Source organism: Camellia sinensis, chromosome 10, assembly GCF_055761805.1.
Source record: "Camellia sinensis isolate YWXY chromosome 10, ASM5576180v1, whole genome shotgun sequence".
NCBI classification, from domain to species: domain Eukaryota; kingdom Viridiplantae; phylum Streptophyta; class Magnoliopsida; order Ericales; family Theaceae; genus Camellia; species Camellia sinensis.
In genome coordinates, this window is record NC_138970.1 from 170284592 (window position 1) to 170300364 (window position 15773).

The 15773-nt window shown below is 35.6% G+C and overlaps 1 protein-coding gene across 16 annotated transcripts; it reads right to left on the reverse strand.

Annotated features, from left to right (window-relative positions):
* Positions 1-6509: 6509 nt before the first annotated feature.
* On the reverse strand, positions 6510-14187 carry LOC145801431 (leucine-rich repeat receptor protein kinase HPCA1-like). 16 transcript variants are annotated; one of them, XM_082892818.1, is made up of 12 exons: positions 14037-14084; positions 13065-13106; positions 11345-11399; positions 8681-8752; positions 8304-8378; positions 8145-8216; positions 7882-8055; positions 7416-7457; positions 7208-7279; positions 7054-7122; positions 6886-6960; positions 6510-6754 (listed from the first exon to the last, which is right to left on the reverse strand). In XM_082892818.1, exons 4-12 carry the CDS (start codon positions 8737-8739, stop codon positions 6676-6678), a joined length of 717 nt encoding a protein of 238 aa, XP_082748944.1. In that variant the 5' UTR covers positions 8740-8752; positions 11345-11399; positions 13065-13106; positions 14037-14084; the 3' UTR covers positions 6510-6675. The 16 variants fall into 16 exon arrangements, 13 of the variants coding, with proteins under 13 accessions (XP_082748944.1, XP_082748941.1, XP_082748951.1 ...); XR_014342911.1 differs by lacking the exon at positions 13065-13106 and having other exon boundaries at positions 7054-7075; positions 7416-7440; positions 7997-8055; positions 14037-14187; XR_014342910.1 differs by lacking the exon at positions 13065-13106 and having other exon boundaries at positions 7054-7075; positions 14037-14187.
* Between the last annotated feature and the right edge of the window lie 1586 nt (positions 14188-15773).

Genomic DNA, 15773 nt, shown 5'->3' on the forward strand with positions numbered 1-15773 from the left:
AAAATAGAAAGTTATTAAATACATCTATACTTTACTTAATGGGTTAAAACTAAAAGATTACTAAACTCAAGATAATTTAATATGATATTAAATACACATTAAAGAAATTAATAAACTCAAGAGACAAATAAATAAAATATTAAATATACTTTATCAAGTGTTCCACGGATAGTTGTTAGCATTAGCCTAATTTTATTAACAACAATTTTACTTGTCATAGAAAGTGTTTCGCGAAAACCGTCGTAAATGTATATGATTAGTATTGACAACAATTTTACTTATCGTAAAAAGTGTTTCACGAAAACCATCATAAATGTACATGATTAGTTAATCCTAAGCTTTGATGGATGTTCGGCCTTTGCTTTGTAACGGATTTCGTGAAGCTACCAGGCTCGAAATGGCTCGAGAAGGAGAGGGAGAGGGAGAGAAAGAGAGGGAGAGGAGAAAGAGAAGGGAGGGAGAGGAAGAAGGTCGGCGTCGTCGCAGCCCCGCCCCGCCCCGCCGTCGTCGCAGCTCCGGCCGCCGCTGCTGCTTCCTCCTCCGTCGCAGCCTCGCCTCCATCGCAGCCCAGCCTCCCCTCCTCCTCAAACCGGTTTTTATGGCCCCCTCCCCTCCCTCCTCCTCCTCCTCCTCCTCCTCCTCCCTTCTCTTCTTCTCCCTCCTCCTTCTTCTTCTTCTTCTTCTGCTTCGTTCTGCAAACCAGGAAAAAAAAAAAAAAAAACAAAATCGACACCAAAACGACGTCGTTTTGGTGTCGAGCCGCGTCTCGAGCTGCGGCATTCGAGCTACGTAGCACGATCGTTTGTTTTAATAATGTCATTGTTATTGTAGGGAAGTATTTTGTGAATGATAGCACGTAGTTAAAGTGGTGTTGAAGTGTCAGCCGAAATGTCACATGGCTTGGTCATGTTGTCGAGATAATCTCGACAAGGCTGAAGTTATCTGCAAAGATACAGAAATCCGAAATATTTGAATAAGGGACAAGAGTCTTAGAACAAGGGAGGGCCTCAGTTAGGATAAGGGTAAGGCTCAAGGATAGTTTATCTTTATCTAACCGAGAGCCTAGGATAAACATTGAGCCTGAGTCCGTTGAAGTAAGGCTCTTAAAGGGATCAGGTCACTGCTGGTTATAAAAGTAGGGCACCCTCATGGGTTTGAGGTAAGTTCTTTCTTGTGAGTTTAAGCACAATTTGTTATCTTTGAGAGATATTGATTTGACTTGATCGTCGGATTGCCCTCGAGTGAATGAACCACTTCCGGGTTTTTATCTTCTTATGCAGGTTGTTAGGCTTAATCCATTTTGCCGGTGCTCTCTAACTGAGTTCCCTATTTGATTGTGTGATCGGAAATCAACACCCACAATTTGGCGCCGTCTACGGGAATGTAAGGAGAATAGATGGCCAACGATGGGCAGAAAGAGAAGATTGGAGATGACATCCCTAGTGGGAGTGGTAAACATGCCGATCCTAACATGGAGGAGGAAAACCCTAATGAAGGGCCATGGAATCAGAATCCCGGGGAGAAAGACATCGGCCAAGAGGGAGATCCACTAAAGAAAGCAGGCTAAGACGAGTACTACAACGAAAGCGACCTCCAGGTATGGCAAGATAGATGCTTGAGGAGGGATGGCGAGATGAAGGAATGGAAAACAAGTTAGCAGACCTACAATTGGTTATCAACTTCATGATGCAGAATAATGCCATGCAACCACCGTTTCCATTGAAGGACACGCCGATTCCAGTGGCCAAGAACGATGCCTTGAAAGGGGGGCAGAAAGCAGTTCCAACAGTCCTTCAGCATGACAAGGTGAAGGGACTCTCACATAGGCCTTCACAGGACGCCAGGCAAGCAGAGTCAATAAGAGAGGAGTCTCGGAGGACGCCTTGTACCAAAGGAACTTATGTTAAGGAACATCGGCATGTTCAAAGGAAGGAATTTGTTTTGACACAGTGAATGAAGAGAAGTCTAAAAGGACTTATAACGACACCGGGAGCAGCGCACCAAAAAGGCTGAAATCCGTTAACAGCTAAGCTCCTGGTCGGACTAAAGAGGATTTTAGGGACTACCTCCAGAGGAAGCAGCAGAATGTTGAGGTCACATCTCCAGTCAAGCCGAGAACGCAGTTCTCAGTGGAGTTGGATAAGTTTGAAGCCCCAAAAAGGTTCAATATGCCGAGATTCCAGATATATGATGATAAGTCCGATTGAACTTTCACGTCGGCTTATATTTGAATTCAATGGCACTGTATACTAGGAACGAACCGTTACTCTGCAAAGTGTTCCCTTCATCCTTTGGGGAAATCGCATTGGATTGGTTTCATAAGTTGCAGAAAGGAACTGTGAAGAGTTAGGAAGGCCTGGCCGAGATGTTTGTGGCCAGGTTTATTACAAACAAATTGCAGCCGTTGAGGGTAGACTCCCTGATGGCTCTAAAAATTGGCAAGGGTGAAAGCCTCAGGGCTTATGCCAAAAGATATTATGAGGTGTTCAATCGAATACCAGGATGTAACCAGGAGTTGGCGGTCGTGTCTTTTAAGAACGGCCTAGAGGATGATTGAATGCTGCGGAAGTCATTGGCAAAGACTTTGCCAAAGAGTATGGAGGAGCTCATGGCAAGGATTAAGAAATATGGCAGAGCAGAAGAGGATACGTTAGGAATGAAGGCGACGAAACAGGAAAAGAGGAACGGCTCGCTGAAGCGAGACCGAGGTAATACAAGTTTTAATAGACATGAAATAGGGTTGAGAGCTGCACAGGCAGTCACCACGGTGTTCAGGATCTCGACTTATAAAGTTCTAGAAAGGATAAGGAACCAGCCGTATTATAGAGTGCCAGAGAAGATTCCTGGTGAATTTATGAGAAGAAATCTTGGGAAGCACTGTGCTTATCACAATGAGGATGAGAACTTGACCCAGGGGTGCAAAACCCTAAAAATGCATTTGGAGGACTTGGACAGACAGGGTCAATTGAGGGACCTAGTAGATGAGGGCAGAATGAGAGAAGAATAGGCGAGACTGCCCTAAGCACTGGCACCACCACCTCTACCACAACAAGTAGATGGACCTCGGGTGATTAATGTGATTCACTCGAGGGACAATGAGAACGAGGTACGTAGGGAGACACAGAGGGTGAAGCACTTATAGCATGTGTATCAGGTCCAGTAAAAGAGGCCTAGGATAGATGAGTGCCAGGGATCAATAGTGTCCTTTACTGAAGCAGACCTAGACATGGTGCAGCATCCACACAACGATGCTCTGGTAGTAACCCTCAAAATTGAAGAATGTCAGGTGAGGCGCATTCTGATCGACCAAGGCAGTTCTTGTGACATCATGTATGTCAAATGTTATAAGGAGCTCAGTCTTCACTTAGATGATTTGGAGAAGTCCAATAACCCAATCGTCGGGTTAAATGGAACGCCGACATGGCCCCTAGGAGCAATAATTTTAGAGGTATAGGCAGGCACTAAGAAGGTAAGCACAGAGTTCACAATAATTGACACCCCTTCCCCTTACAATGTTATCTGAGACAGGCCATGGTTGCACGCAATGAGGGTTGTTCCCTCAAAATTGCAACAGCTGTTGCGATTCCCAACAGAGCATGGAATTGAGGAGGTCCTGGATGACATCGACAAAGAGCTGGCCGACAAAAACAAGGAAGCCTTGAAAAAAATTATGGTCCAACAAAGGGATGAAGAGCGCTTCTTCCTTCTCGGTTCAGGCTTGGCCGAGGAGGAGGAAAGAGAGTTAGCAGCATTCTTGCGAGCAAACATAGAGGTGTTTATCTGGATGCCCTACGAGATGCGTGGCATTAACCCCGAGGTCACATGCCATAGATTAAATGTGGACAGGTCGGCTAAACCTGTCATTTAGCGGGCAAGGAGGCCGACATTGGTTCATGTTGAGGCAGTAGAGGATGAAGTGTACAAGCTGTTGGAAGCCAAGGCAATTCGAGAGATGAACTACCCAACCTGGCTGTCCAATACAATAGTTGTGAAAAAGAAGAATGAGAAATAGAGGGTCTGCGTAGACTTCACCAGCTTGAATAAGGCTTGTCCCAAAGACACTTTCCCACTGCCCAAGATTAATCAATTAGGAGATGCCACTTCTGGGCATAGAAGGATGAGCTTCCTAGATGCTTATAGAGGGTACCACTAGATAGCGATGTACCCCCTTGACGAGGAGAAGACTGCATTTATCACCCCAAAAAGGTTGTACTGCTATAGAGTTATGCTTTTCGGGCTAAAAAATGCCGGAGCAACTTACTAGAGATTTGTAACCAAGATGTTCAGACATCTGATTAACAAAATAGTAGAAGCATACATTGATGACATGGTCGTGAAGACCAAAGAACCTGAGAATTACCTCGCCGACTTGAAAGCAGTTTTTGATATCCTGAGAACATATCGGCTCTGACTCAATACTTCGAAATAAGCATTTGGAGTCAGGTCTGGTAAATTCCTAGGATACTTGGTTACCAGAAGGGACATCGAAGCATGCCCAAATCAAATCAAGGCCATCATTGACTTGAAAAACCCGACATCGGTAAAACAAGTACAGATGTTGACTGGGAGGACCGCAGCCCTGAACAAGTTTATAAGTAGAAGTTCGGATAAGTGTAAATCATTTTTTAGTTTGTTAAAGAAGGCCACAGATTTTTTGTGGACAGAGGAATGCGAAGTCGCCTTGGCCGACTTGAAAAAATACCTGACAGCAGCTCTAGTTCTGTCAAATCCAGTACCTGGAGAGGAACTATTCTTATACTTGGCCGTTTCAGTGCACGCAGTGAGTATAGTGACAATCAGAGAAGAGAAGGGAGAACAAAGGACAATATACTATGTGAGTAAAACCCTAGCAAATAAAAAGACCAAGTACTTACCCCTAGAAAAGTTAACACTAGCCCTAGTGATGGCTTCAAAAAAACTGAATCACTACTTCCAAGCTCACAAGATTGTAGTGTTTACTGAGCATCCCTTGAAGTCCCTGCTGCAACAAGGAGATCTGACAGGTAGGGTAGCCAGATGGGCAATAGTGTTGGGCCAATATGACTTAGAGTTTAGGCCTAGAATGGCAATTAAAGGCCAGGTTCTGGCCGACTTTATGGCTGAGTTCATACTTGGTGTCATTCTACATCGGGCTCTGGTGAGCTGCGGCTTAGGGTGTCCAGTGAAACAAGAAGAAACCCAGCTAGGAATGAAAAATCCCACAACAGCAAAGTAGAAGAAGGTAGAGAAACCAAAGCCTGCGACATCTACATCGGCGGCTCTTTTCGCCTGTTTGTTGATGGAAGTTCAAACTGTCAAGGAGCGGGAGTAAGAGTAATGTTAGTATCGCTACATGGGCGAATGTTAGAACAGTCTATTCGTTTGGGGTTCAAGGCCTCAAACAATGAAGCAGAATATGAGGCACTGATCGCAGGGTTAAAGTTAGCAGCAATGGAAGCGGACGAGGTGGTAGTTTTATGTGACTCTCAACTTATTGTGAACCAGGTAACAGGCGATTATGCAACCCGAGATGAAATAATGATAGCCAATGTCAAAGAAGTTATTAGACTGTTAGCCTTATTTCAGGATTGCTGACTACAGCAGGTTAGCCAAGATGATAACAGTCATGCTGATACCTTGGCTAACCTGGTTACACTACAACAAGTTGGGTCTTGAATGACGAAATTTTTTTGTCTCCAAAGAGCTAATTTCGTCACTATAGATATTTGTGAGGAAATATTTTCGTCACCGGTTTCGTCATTGAATGTTTGTCACTAAAAACCAACGTGACGAAAAATAATTTCGTCACCAATGAAATTACTTCAGTGATGAAATTTTTTGTCACCAATAAAACAACATTTTGTCGCCAAAAATTCTCATTTTCGTCACCAAATAGTTATTCAATATCATATTTATGACTTTAGTTGACGAATAAATTTGTCACGCATGTTGATCATTGATGAGGAAATAATTTCGTCAAAATAAGATGTAAAGATGACAAAATTTTTCGTCTTCAAAAGTCATAATTTTTTGTCACCAATAAAACAAAATTTTGTCGCCAAAAGTTCTCATTTTTGTCACCAAATAGTTGTTCAGTACCATATTTATAACTTTAGTTGACGAATAAATTTGTCACGCATGTTAATCATTGATGAGGAAATAATTGTCACAATAAGATGTAAAGGTGACGAAATTTTTTGTCTTCAAAAGTCATACATGGGTGACGAAATATATTTTGTCATAAATATATATACACGTGACAAAATTTTTAGTCACCAAACAACAAAATAAATAAAAACTTTCATATATAAACTGCAGTAAATTTTGTCACAAAAATTTTTTTATTAGTGACGAATAATCAATTTGTCATAATAAGAAGTACAAATGACGAAAAAATTCGTCACTAAAGTTGTTCCATATTTTATATTCAATTTAAGTTATTATTTCACAAATATCCCTGCTCAGATCCCAATAGCCTTTTAATTGTACTAAGAAATCCACTAGCTATTATACTCCACTCCACACAAAAATTCACTAAACCATTATATTATAAATCAAAATGTATCCATCAAACAACTTTAATAATAATCCATTATGTATAACAAAAAAATCATCAAAGCAAATCCCAAAATGAACTAATGTGGAGTCCACAAAAAAAATCAACACTCAATCTTGATTTGCAACTACAACTAAGTATCAGTTCAGGAAATAAATAAATAATTCAACACTTGATCTTGATTTGCAAATATGCTTCCAAACGTCATCAAAAACCAATCTGCAAAGAAAATAAATAAGGAAGACATTAATATATTATTAATTACATCTAAAATCATATTTAATTATTCCAAGATCCCCTAAACTATTAGTGAGAACTAGATCAACAAATGATGAGGATTAAGATGGTACAATGTCGTCAAAGCCTCTAGGCTTGTATGCCATGGATGATCAGCTGATGAATTGAAACTATTGTTGTTCATGTCCCTGCATACCATCATCTTATGGTCAGAAAATGCAAATAGATTTCACATGCATTGCTAACAAAATTGAATATCGAAGGAAATTGCAAGAACTTACAGAGAGTTGAGAAAGTTCATCCCTGTGAGATTGGGCGAAGGTCCATTCAAATTATTGTTCGACAAGTACCTCAAAAGGCATAACCAAAACACTTTCTTAATGACACAACTTGAATTCTACATGAAGTTGGAAAATTTTCTGTGTGTGTACTTACAGCTCCCTGACACTTGTAAGGTTGTTGAGGTTTGAAGGAACAGGCCCATTTAATGAATTCCAATTGAAGCATCTATTTGCAAGGCAAAAGTTTCAATCCAAAACAAGAAACCAAATTTGTTACTATAGGAACATGAAAGCCAATCACAGAATGGTTTCTGTAAGAAGCTTAGTAAGAAGTTTCTAGAGTACATGACATAGATACTCACATGGCCTCCAAAGTCTGCGCATATCCTAGTGTGTCAGGGATGCTTCCAGTGAGTTTGTTGACATAAAAAATCTTGCTCAATATAAAATTATAATTATTTATTAGAGACTATAACAAGATAATGTCTAAATTGGCATTAGTTGGAACATAGGATCGCCTACTGTCACAACAACTGAATCAAATGCTCCACATGAAGTCAAAATATGCTAATTAATGACTAAGTTTTGTCGTTCATAACATCAAAGATTACAATTTGGAAACTTATGCATGTATCAGATTCATGTTCAAGTGGAAAAGTTTAGATGGAATGCTGCCGAATAGCTGATTCATTCCTAGATGACTGTGAATAATGGGCAGAAATTTGCTTAAATTTAAATAACAATAATACTAAAACATGTTATCTTCAAAAGAATTTGAAAAAAATAAAATAAAATTTAAGTTTGATATTTCAAAGAGGTGAGACATACAAGTGCCTTGCTTTAACTAGCATATCCAGACCAGTTGTGCTCCCACTAGAGACTGGAATTGTTCCATTAAGCTGGTTCTCAGTTAAATCTAGCCATGAAAGATTAGACAAATTACCAATGGAAGGCGGGATTGGTCCACTGAAGTTGTTCGCATTCAGAGCTCTGCAGACAATGCTAATAAAAGTTTAATATATTTACTGTACCATAATTAAAAAGACCAAAGACATGAGACTAGACATATACACTGGACTTGAAATTCTTACAAGAAGACCAGTTGCTGCAGAGATCTTATTGAGTCTGGAATTGGACCAAAGAAACTGCAACCAATGAGGATTCTGTATGTAACAAAGAGCAAATGATTCAATGTAAGGAGTGAAATTTCACGAGTTGTTGATACTAAGAAATAGATAGAATTTTCTTACAAGGTTGTAAGCTGATTCAAATTCCCGATCAATGATGGAAGAGTTCCAGTCAGACCCTTGTTGTTAGATAGATCCCTGTATGCAAAAGTTAATAATGAGAAATTATCTCTCTTTTTTCTATCAAGAATGAAGAATATAAAAAATAATGCAGCTAATTAAGCAAGGAACTAAAAATAGTCTTATGGAAGTAATGTTATTTAAGATATCCAAAATAATAATTCAACAATTATGTCTATAATGAATCAAGCTATTGAAAATGCCAAGGATATCCAATTCCAAGCACTATAGTCTACAAAGATGATGGTAACGAAAATTGAATATGCCATTTATATTACATCTAAATGGATTAAAAGCAAAAGAAAAATTAGAAAACCTACAGATATTGCAATTCAGATAATGATAGGATGTCACTGGAAAGGGAACCCGTCAAATCCATGCCTGCTAGTATCCTGAAATTGAAAGTTAACTGGTTCAAGATCAAAGATTGTCAAGTTTTTTAAAATAGTAGAACATGATTGCATTACATGGAGGTCACTTGGGAATTGGTGCAAGAAATTCCTTAATTAAAAAGTGACAAAAAATAAATACTATCACACTTAATTAAATTAGGTGTGATTAAAATATTAATTTGATTTTTTTAATCACATTTTCATTAAAAGTTTCATGTTTTAGTTTCTTAAGTATGATCTTTAAGCATTTTGTAGTAGTGCTGTCAAAACAAAGATTCTTATCAAATCGAAGCCACAATATGAGACTTGCAAAATGGCACTCTTAACATTTAAAGACCAAAGATTCATAGCTCGCAAAAAAGGTTTACTCGAGATGATTCGCCATAAATTATTTTCCAATTTCTTAAAAAAGAATGCCATCGTAGAAGACAAAAATCGCTAATAAAGCATTTAGTTGAACCAGACGAAAAATAAACAACATAAATTACAAAAATCTAACCAAGGAAACACTTAGTTTAACAATGTTTGCATTTGATGTGTTATGTACATTAAAAAATGATGAAACATGCATATTTTGCACCATAAAGGATCAAAATCTATGTGAAAGTCCTCCAAACAGAAAAGAAGAAATATATTTCACATAGGTAAGGTGATATATTTCATGGAGGTAAGGTGCACTATTGGTATATTAGTTGTGCTATGTAAGAAATGGCTTATCAACACTACTATAAATGTCAATAAGACATGCAATTGGCACAGATATGTATAGATTTTCAAAACAAAATAAAATTATTTTAAACATGAATTGGTAGGATGATAGCAAGAATTGTCAGTAATTAATTCCAGTTTTAAGCTACTAACCTCCCGGAAGTTCCACAACTGATTATGCAAGCAACTCCAAAATGGGGATGAACAGAAATATGAACGTGTTTAAGTGTTAAACCATCCACAAGCACATTTCAAAATCATAGAACAATCTTTCTTATTACTAGCACAAGCTAATACTCTGTTGCAACTCAATCTAGTGTTAGATCTATTATTTCCAAAGCAAGCAATGCTAATGCTGATCTCTTTGTTGAGCTTGGTGATAAAATATGTTTTGGTGATCTTTTCTTGGAGGTACTGCATTATTAGGTAGGGTAGTTCTGTATAATAATGGTGAAATGTGAACCTGATGTTGTTGAATTCAATCCTCAAGGGATGCAATTACATTTTTTATTTGAACTGAATGATATGTGGTGTGTATTCTTGGAAAGGAAAGACTGTTTTCATCATCAAAATGAAGGGTGCCACAAAGAAGCGCATACAAGATAACCCCACAGCTCCATACATCTACCATAGGAGCATACAATTTCCCAGATATAACCTATGAAAATAGATGAATTTATTAAACTTGGAAATTCAACAGTTACTTTAGATACAAATAGCATTCAATTGAAAAATCTCACTGACTTGTTTCACTGTCTTAAATTATTCCATAGATACCATAACTCTGGGAAACATAATTTGGGCTTCCATAACATGTTTTCAGAAAATGACCATCCCACATGATATTGCTCAGACCAAAATCAGCAATCTTCACATTGCACTTGGAATCCAAAAGCAGGTTCTCAGGCTTAAGATCTCTGTGAACCACCATATTGTTTTGGTTTCCTTAAGAATTCGGTATGATTTCCTTAAACAATTTACTTCTTACTTCTTAGCAAAAGAGAAGATAACCACAGAGGTCTTATACAAGTTTTATGGTTAAAAATATTTGATATTTGCACCTGAAAGATCTCAAGAGTCAAATTTTATGATCTAGAGGAGGATTTGTGAAAGTGGAGACAGTTCCAAACCATGTTCTTTCTTTCTCAGGAGAGGAAGAAGGCATTATTCACCCAAAAAGGAAAAAGGCATTGTTGTTTGCTAGTGGCAGACACAATTCAGTTTCTGATTCTTTCTTCCACGTTAAATTTTTTTTTTCTTTTCTTATTCTCTCATTACTTCATATATGTCTATGTAAGCCCCCAAAAAAGGTTGAGATAGAAATAATAATTTCCTCAATTGAAATAGTTACAAAGTGGTATTATAGTTTTGTTATGAACGTTAGAAAATTATTATGAATAATTATAATGTAGTTAAAAAAAAATGCATATGTATTTTTTAATAGAGCACAATTTTCCTATAGAAACACAGATAAATGGTGTTGGGGAAAACATTAGACAAGCTTTAAAAAAGTGAATTATGGAGTAGGTGCTGACCCATTAATTATCTAACCATATCTACATTTAGTGAAAAAGGCAAAACCTAGATCTAAGTTTTTCATAATATATAGATGATATAGCTAAATCTACACAAATGCAAATAAAAGCTTGATAATATTAAAGTTGGTGCAAGTTATGATTTCTTTTGGAATTCCACTTTCGAAACCAGTATAAAAAGTAACATATATGCAAGAGCAATATTATTTTTCCAAGAAGATCATAATTTCTAGTCCATGAAGTGCAGATAGAAGTGTAAATGTGTCGGCTTTACAAACAATAAAAAAACATCAATATTTTATTTATATTTGTTCATATAAACTTTATAACTTGGTCACTGAAATTTAACCTGAAACATGATTTCCTTGCTGGAAGCACTTTCAACTCTTCAAATGAGTCCAAATCTAATATTGAGTGGATGAAGAAAAGGATTGAATGAATTAGTCTTTCAGTTCAACACTTCCATAGAAGACAGAAAAGCGAAAGACAAGAATTTTACATACCTTGTTGTCCGGATTCGCAGCAAATCAATCACCAACATAAAAATACAAAAGTGAATGGAATTACAAATATTAGCAGAACATAGAGAAAAGGGGGTACAAAACACACACAAATGAAGAACAAACAAATAAAAAATCATGTACTAAATAAAAAAGCAAAAAATCCATAAATTTCATATAAACAATACTTAATCACTTCCTTACCAAAACTATACAAATTGCAATCCCTAATAAGTAATTAAATCAATGCACAATAAATCCAGAAATTGCAACACCCAGACTCGTAGATTCAACTAATTCCTACAAAATTAACTCAAATTCCAATGCTAATACCTATATGTACATTCACATATATAAAAAATGAGTATGGTGGGAATCGATTGAATTACCCGTAGCTCTCTAGGGTTTGGTCGTCCTTCAAGATCTGCCATTGCCGGCACTGAGGTGATGGTTCTGCGGCAGAATGAGGTGTTGCACGACGGGCAACAACGGTGGATCGGTGATGGTAGATCTAACACTGATGGTGATTGTTGTTGTTGGGGAAGGGAGTTTCAACGCTAGGGTTTCTATAAGGGGAGAGGAAGATAATAAAACCCTAGCTATTGCTGAGTGGTGAGAGGGAGAGGGGGAGACGGCGAGAGAGATGGTTTGATTTGTTTGTGTTTCACTGTGGATACTATACATATATATATATATATAAATAAATAAAATATAATCACACTTAATTAAAAATATACATATAATCAAAGTGTGATTAAAAAAATATATATAATCACACTTAATTAAAAAATATGATTAAAAATATATATATAACCACACTTACTTAAAAAGTGTGATTAAAAAAATATATATATAATCGCACTTAATTAAAAAGTGACATAAAAAATAAATATTATCACACTCAATCAAATTAAGTGTGATTAAAATATCAATCTAATTTTTTTTTATCACACTTCTAATAAAAGTGAGATATTTTCATTTATCAAAGTGTGATCTTTAATTGTTTTTGTAGTAGTGTTTCGTTCCTAGAAGCAAAATACACAATTTTGCTGAAGAAGTTTTTGGCAACATTCTAACAGATACAAGCAATGGAGGTTATAGGGTAATAAACTATCCTGGTCAATTATATTTATAGGGTAATAAACTATCCTGGCAACATTCTATTAGAAAGAAAAAAAACATTGACCAATTAGATTTATAGGGTAATAAACTATCCTGGCCATAAAATCTAGAAATAATACATGTATATATACATATGTTTTATATAAGCACATGTTCTTTAGAAAGAATAAAATGAAGGCAACACATCTATAGAAAGAGGTCCAAAAACAAAATAGCTTCAAGCTTCCAGCTATGCAATCGAGGTTATCTTCTGGATGTAAGTAGATGTAAATAATAAATACAAATCTTTATGCCAACAGTTTAAATATAATTGTCATAGCCCTACAGCTCTCCAAACAAGTTCATCTACTTCCAAAAAGAGAAAAAAAAAAATATATATATATATATATATATATATATATATATATATAGAGTACAAACCAATAAACCAACTTCAATAAAACATACCAAAATACCCCACACCCTACGAGAAGCAGCAGAGTCCACACCCTGGGGATCATCAATGAATAGTTCCAGAGATTTTCAGCTACAACAAAAATGTATCTCGGAACATTGTTTGTGACAACACAAACACCATAAAACAATAAAAACTACAAAGAATGCTAACAACCAAGGCACTAACTCTCCACCAGGTACAACTGGCAAAATCAATTTCAGTATATAAACAAAAAGATAATTTCTGATCTAAAATTAATCATCTAATTGTCTCAAATCAATTAGGATGTAATAAATAATTTTAGACCCAACCACACTAAATAACTAATTCACTAGGATGTAACAATCATCCTAGGACACAACCACACTGAATAATTAACTAAGTTGTATAAAAAACACACCCACACGGGATAAAATCTGTCTTCTTCTTCAAAGAATAGAATGAAACCAAAGCAAAATTCAATTCTCTCTCTCTCTCACTCTCTCTCGGTTTTCTTCATCAAATCTTCATCATTTTCTTTCATTTTTGTTTCATTGTACTCACAAAATCAATGTCTTTCACTTTCTTAACTCAAAAATAAAGTAAACCCAAATATATTTTAGAAATTTCTGTTCAAATAAAATAGCAAATTTTTTTATTCCAGAATTTCTTTTCCCCCCAAATCTTTGTTCAATATGAGGAAACGAAGCACAAATCACCAGAATTGAATCCCTATTTTATAAATCTAATCCCTAAGCAGAGCATTGATGGCTAACAATCAACTACCAAGAAAAACCCAAAAAATACATATAAACTTGAAAACCCAAATGATAAATCAAAGCTTTTAAATCGCTCAATGAAGAAAACAATTCCAAATTTATTACCAAATCAACAATAAAGCCAGATTATAAGCTAAAAAAAATGTGCAGATTGAAACCCATAAAATTTTTGAAACAACTCAATTAAATCGATGCACTACAAGGAAAAAATAGAGAAAAAAGAACCTGGGTTTGATGCAAAAAGTGGAGCCCTATTCATACAGGAAGGGCCGACAGTAGCAAGGGAAAGAGCAATGGTGGAGAGGTATTACGTGTGTGTTTTGAGAGAGAGAGAGAGAGAGTTGATAAACAGAGAGAGGGCAACAAAATTAATACCCTATTTTGAGAGAGAGAGAGAGAGATGGTAAACAGAAAAGGATAAAAAAAAAATTAATTTTTTGGTTCTAGTTTTTAGAGATGAGTTTTCAGAAAATTCTATTTATTTATTTTTGATCATATTTTAATATTTTTAATTAATTTTTTAATATTTTAAGTTTTTTTTTTAATTTAGACACACCTAATATAAATATACTTAAAAAGTATAATACATGTGAAAAAAATATTTAAAAAATACACTAAATTCCAAAAAATATAAAAAAAATATATGAAAATTCATTACATTTTTCATATTTTTGTGTATTTATAAATTTTTTAAAATATTTTTTCACAAATATTTTACTATTTAGATACATCTAAATAAGGTGCATCTAAAAAAGTAAAAAATTACTTAAAATTTTAAAAATATTAACTAAAAACTAAAAAATACGAAAAATAAAACACACTATTTTTAGAAAACTGAAATCAAACACACTGATATATATATATATATATATATATATATTTTTATTGTTGCTCAATACATTAAAATTTTTCTACCAAAATTGGTGACAACATTATTTTCTCACCAAAAGATCTCAAAAATATTTGGTGACGAAACTTATTTTTTTTCTCACCTAAAAGTAAGTATTTAGTGACGGAAATAAATTTCGTCACCTATTATTTTTATATTTTTATTATACGTGACAAAATTATAATTCCTCATGGATTATTCCTATTTAGTGACGAAATTTGTTTTCTTCACTAATTTTCGCCACCATACCAATACAGAGAATAAGAGAAAGAGACACCAGAAAAAGAGGAAAGAGAAATCACATACCAAATCACCAAGCAAAGAAGATGTGGCGGTTACCGGCAAGGCTACTAGTGGCGGCGACTATAGGCAAGGCTAATAGAGGCGACGATGGCGATCAGCGTGGTGGAGGAGCAAGAGGTAAGACAAATTAATACCCTATTTTGAGAGAGAGAGATATAGAGATGATAAACAGAAAAGGGGTAAAAAAAATTAATACCCTATATTTTTTTTAATTGCCGCTCAATATATCAAAAAATTTTCACCAAAATTGGTGACGATATTATTTCCTCACCAAAAGATATCAAAAATATTAAAACGTTTTGGTGACGAAAATATATTCCTCACAAATAATTTTATAATTAGTGACAAATTTTTTTCTCACCAAAAATCCCAAAATTTTGGCGCCACCAAAAAAAAGTAGCGGGAAAATTTTTGGTGACGAAACTTAATTTTTCCTCACTTAAAATGAAGTATTTATTGACGAAAATAAATTTTATCACCTATCATTTTCATTTTTTTATTATATGTGACAAAATTTATAAATTCCTCACGAATTATTTTTATTTAGTGACGAATCTTATTTTCTTCACTAGTTTTCGTCACCATAGGTTACTTTTGTTGTAGTGTTAGTGCAATGAAATCAGGGGAGGCAAGGACTATAATGGTTGATTATTTGTCAGGCCTAAGTGTGGAACCACTAATCACAGAGTATGAAGCAATGTGTGTGGAGATGGGCCCAAGTTGGATGGATATAATAGTGATGTTTCTTAAGGACAACAAGGTACCGGATG

Excerpts from the sequence above, each read along its gene's own strand:
- LOC145801431 (XM_082892813.1), bottom strand. The coding sequence starts at position 14,070 with ATGAATAGGGCTCCACTTTTTGCATCAAACCCAG. Across the intron at positions 8,056-8,144 it reads CTGCAGCAACTGGTCTTCTT|CATTGTCTGCAGAGCTCTGA; the intron begins GTAAGAATTTCA and ends AACTTTTATTAG. Across the intron at positions 6,961-7,053 it reads ATGAACTTTCTCAACTCTCT|GGACATGAACAACAATAGTT; the intron begins GTAAGTTCTTGC and ends GATGGTATGCAG.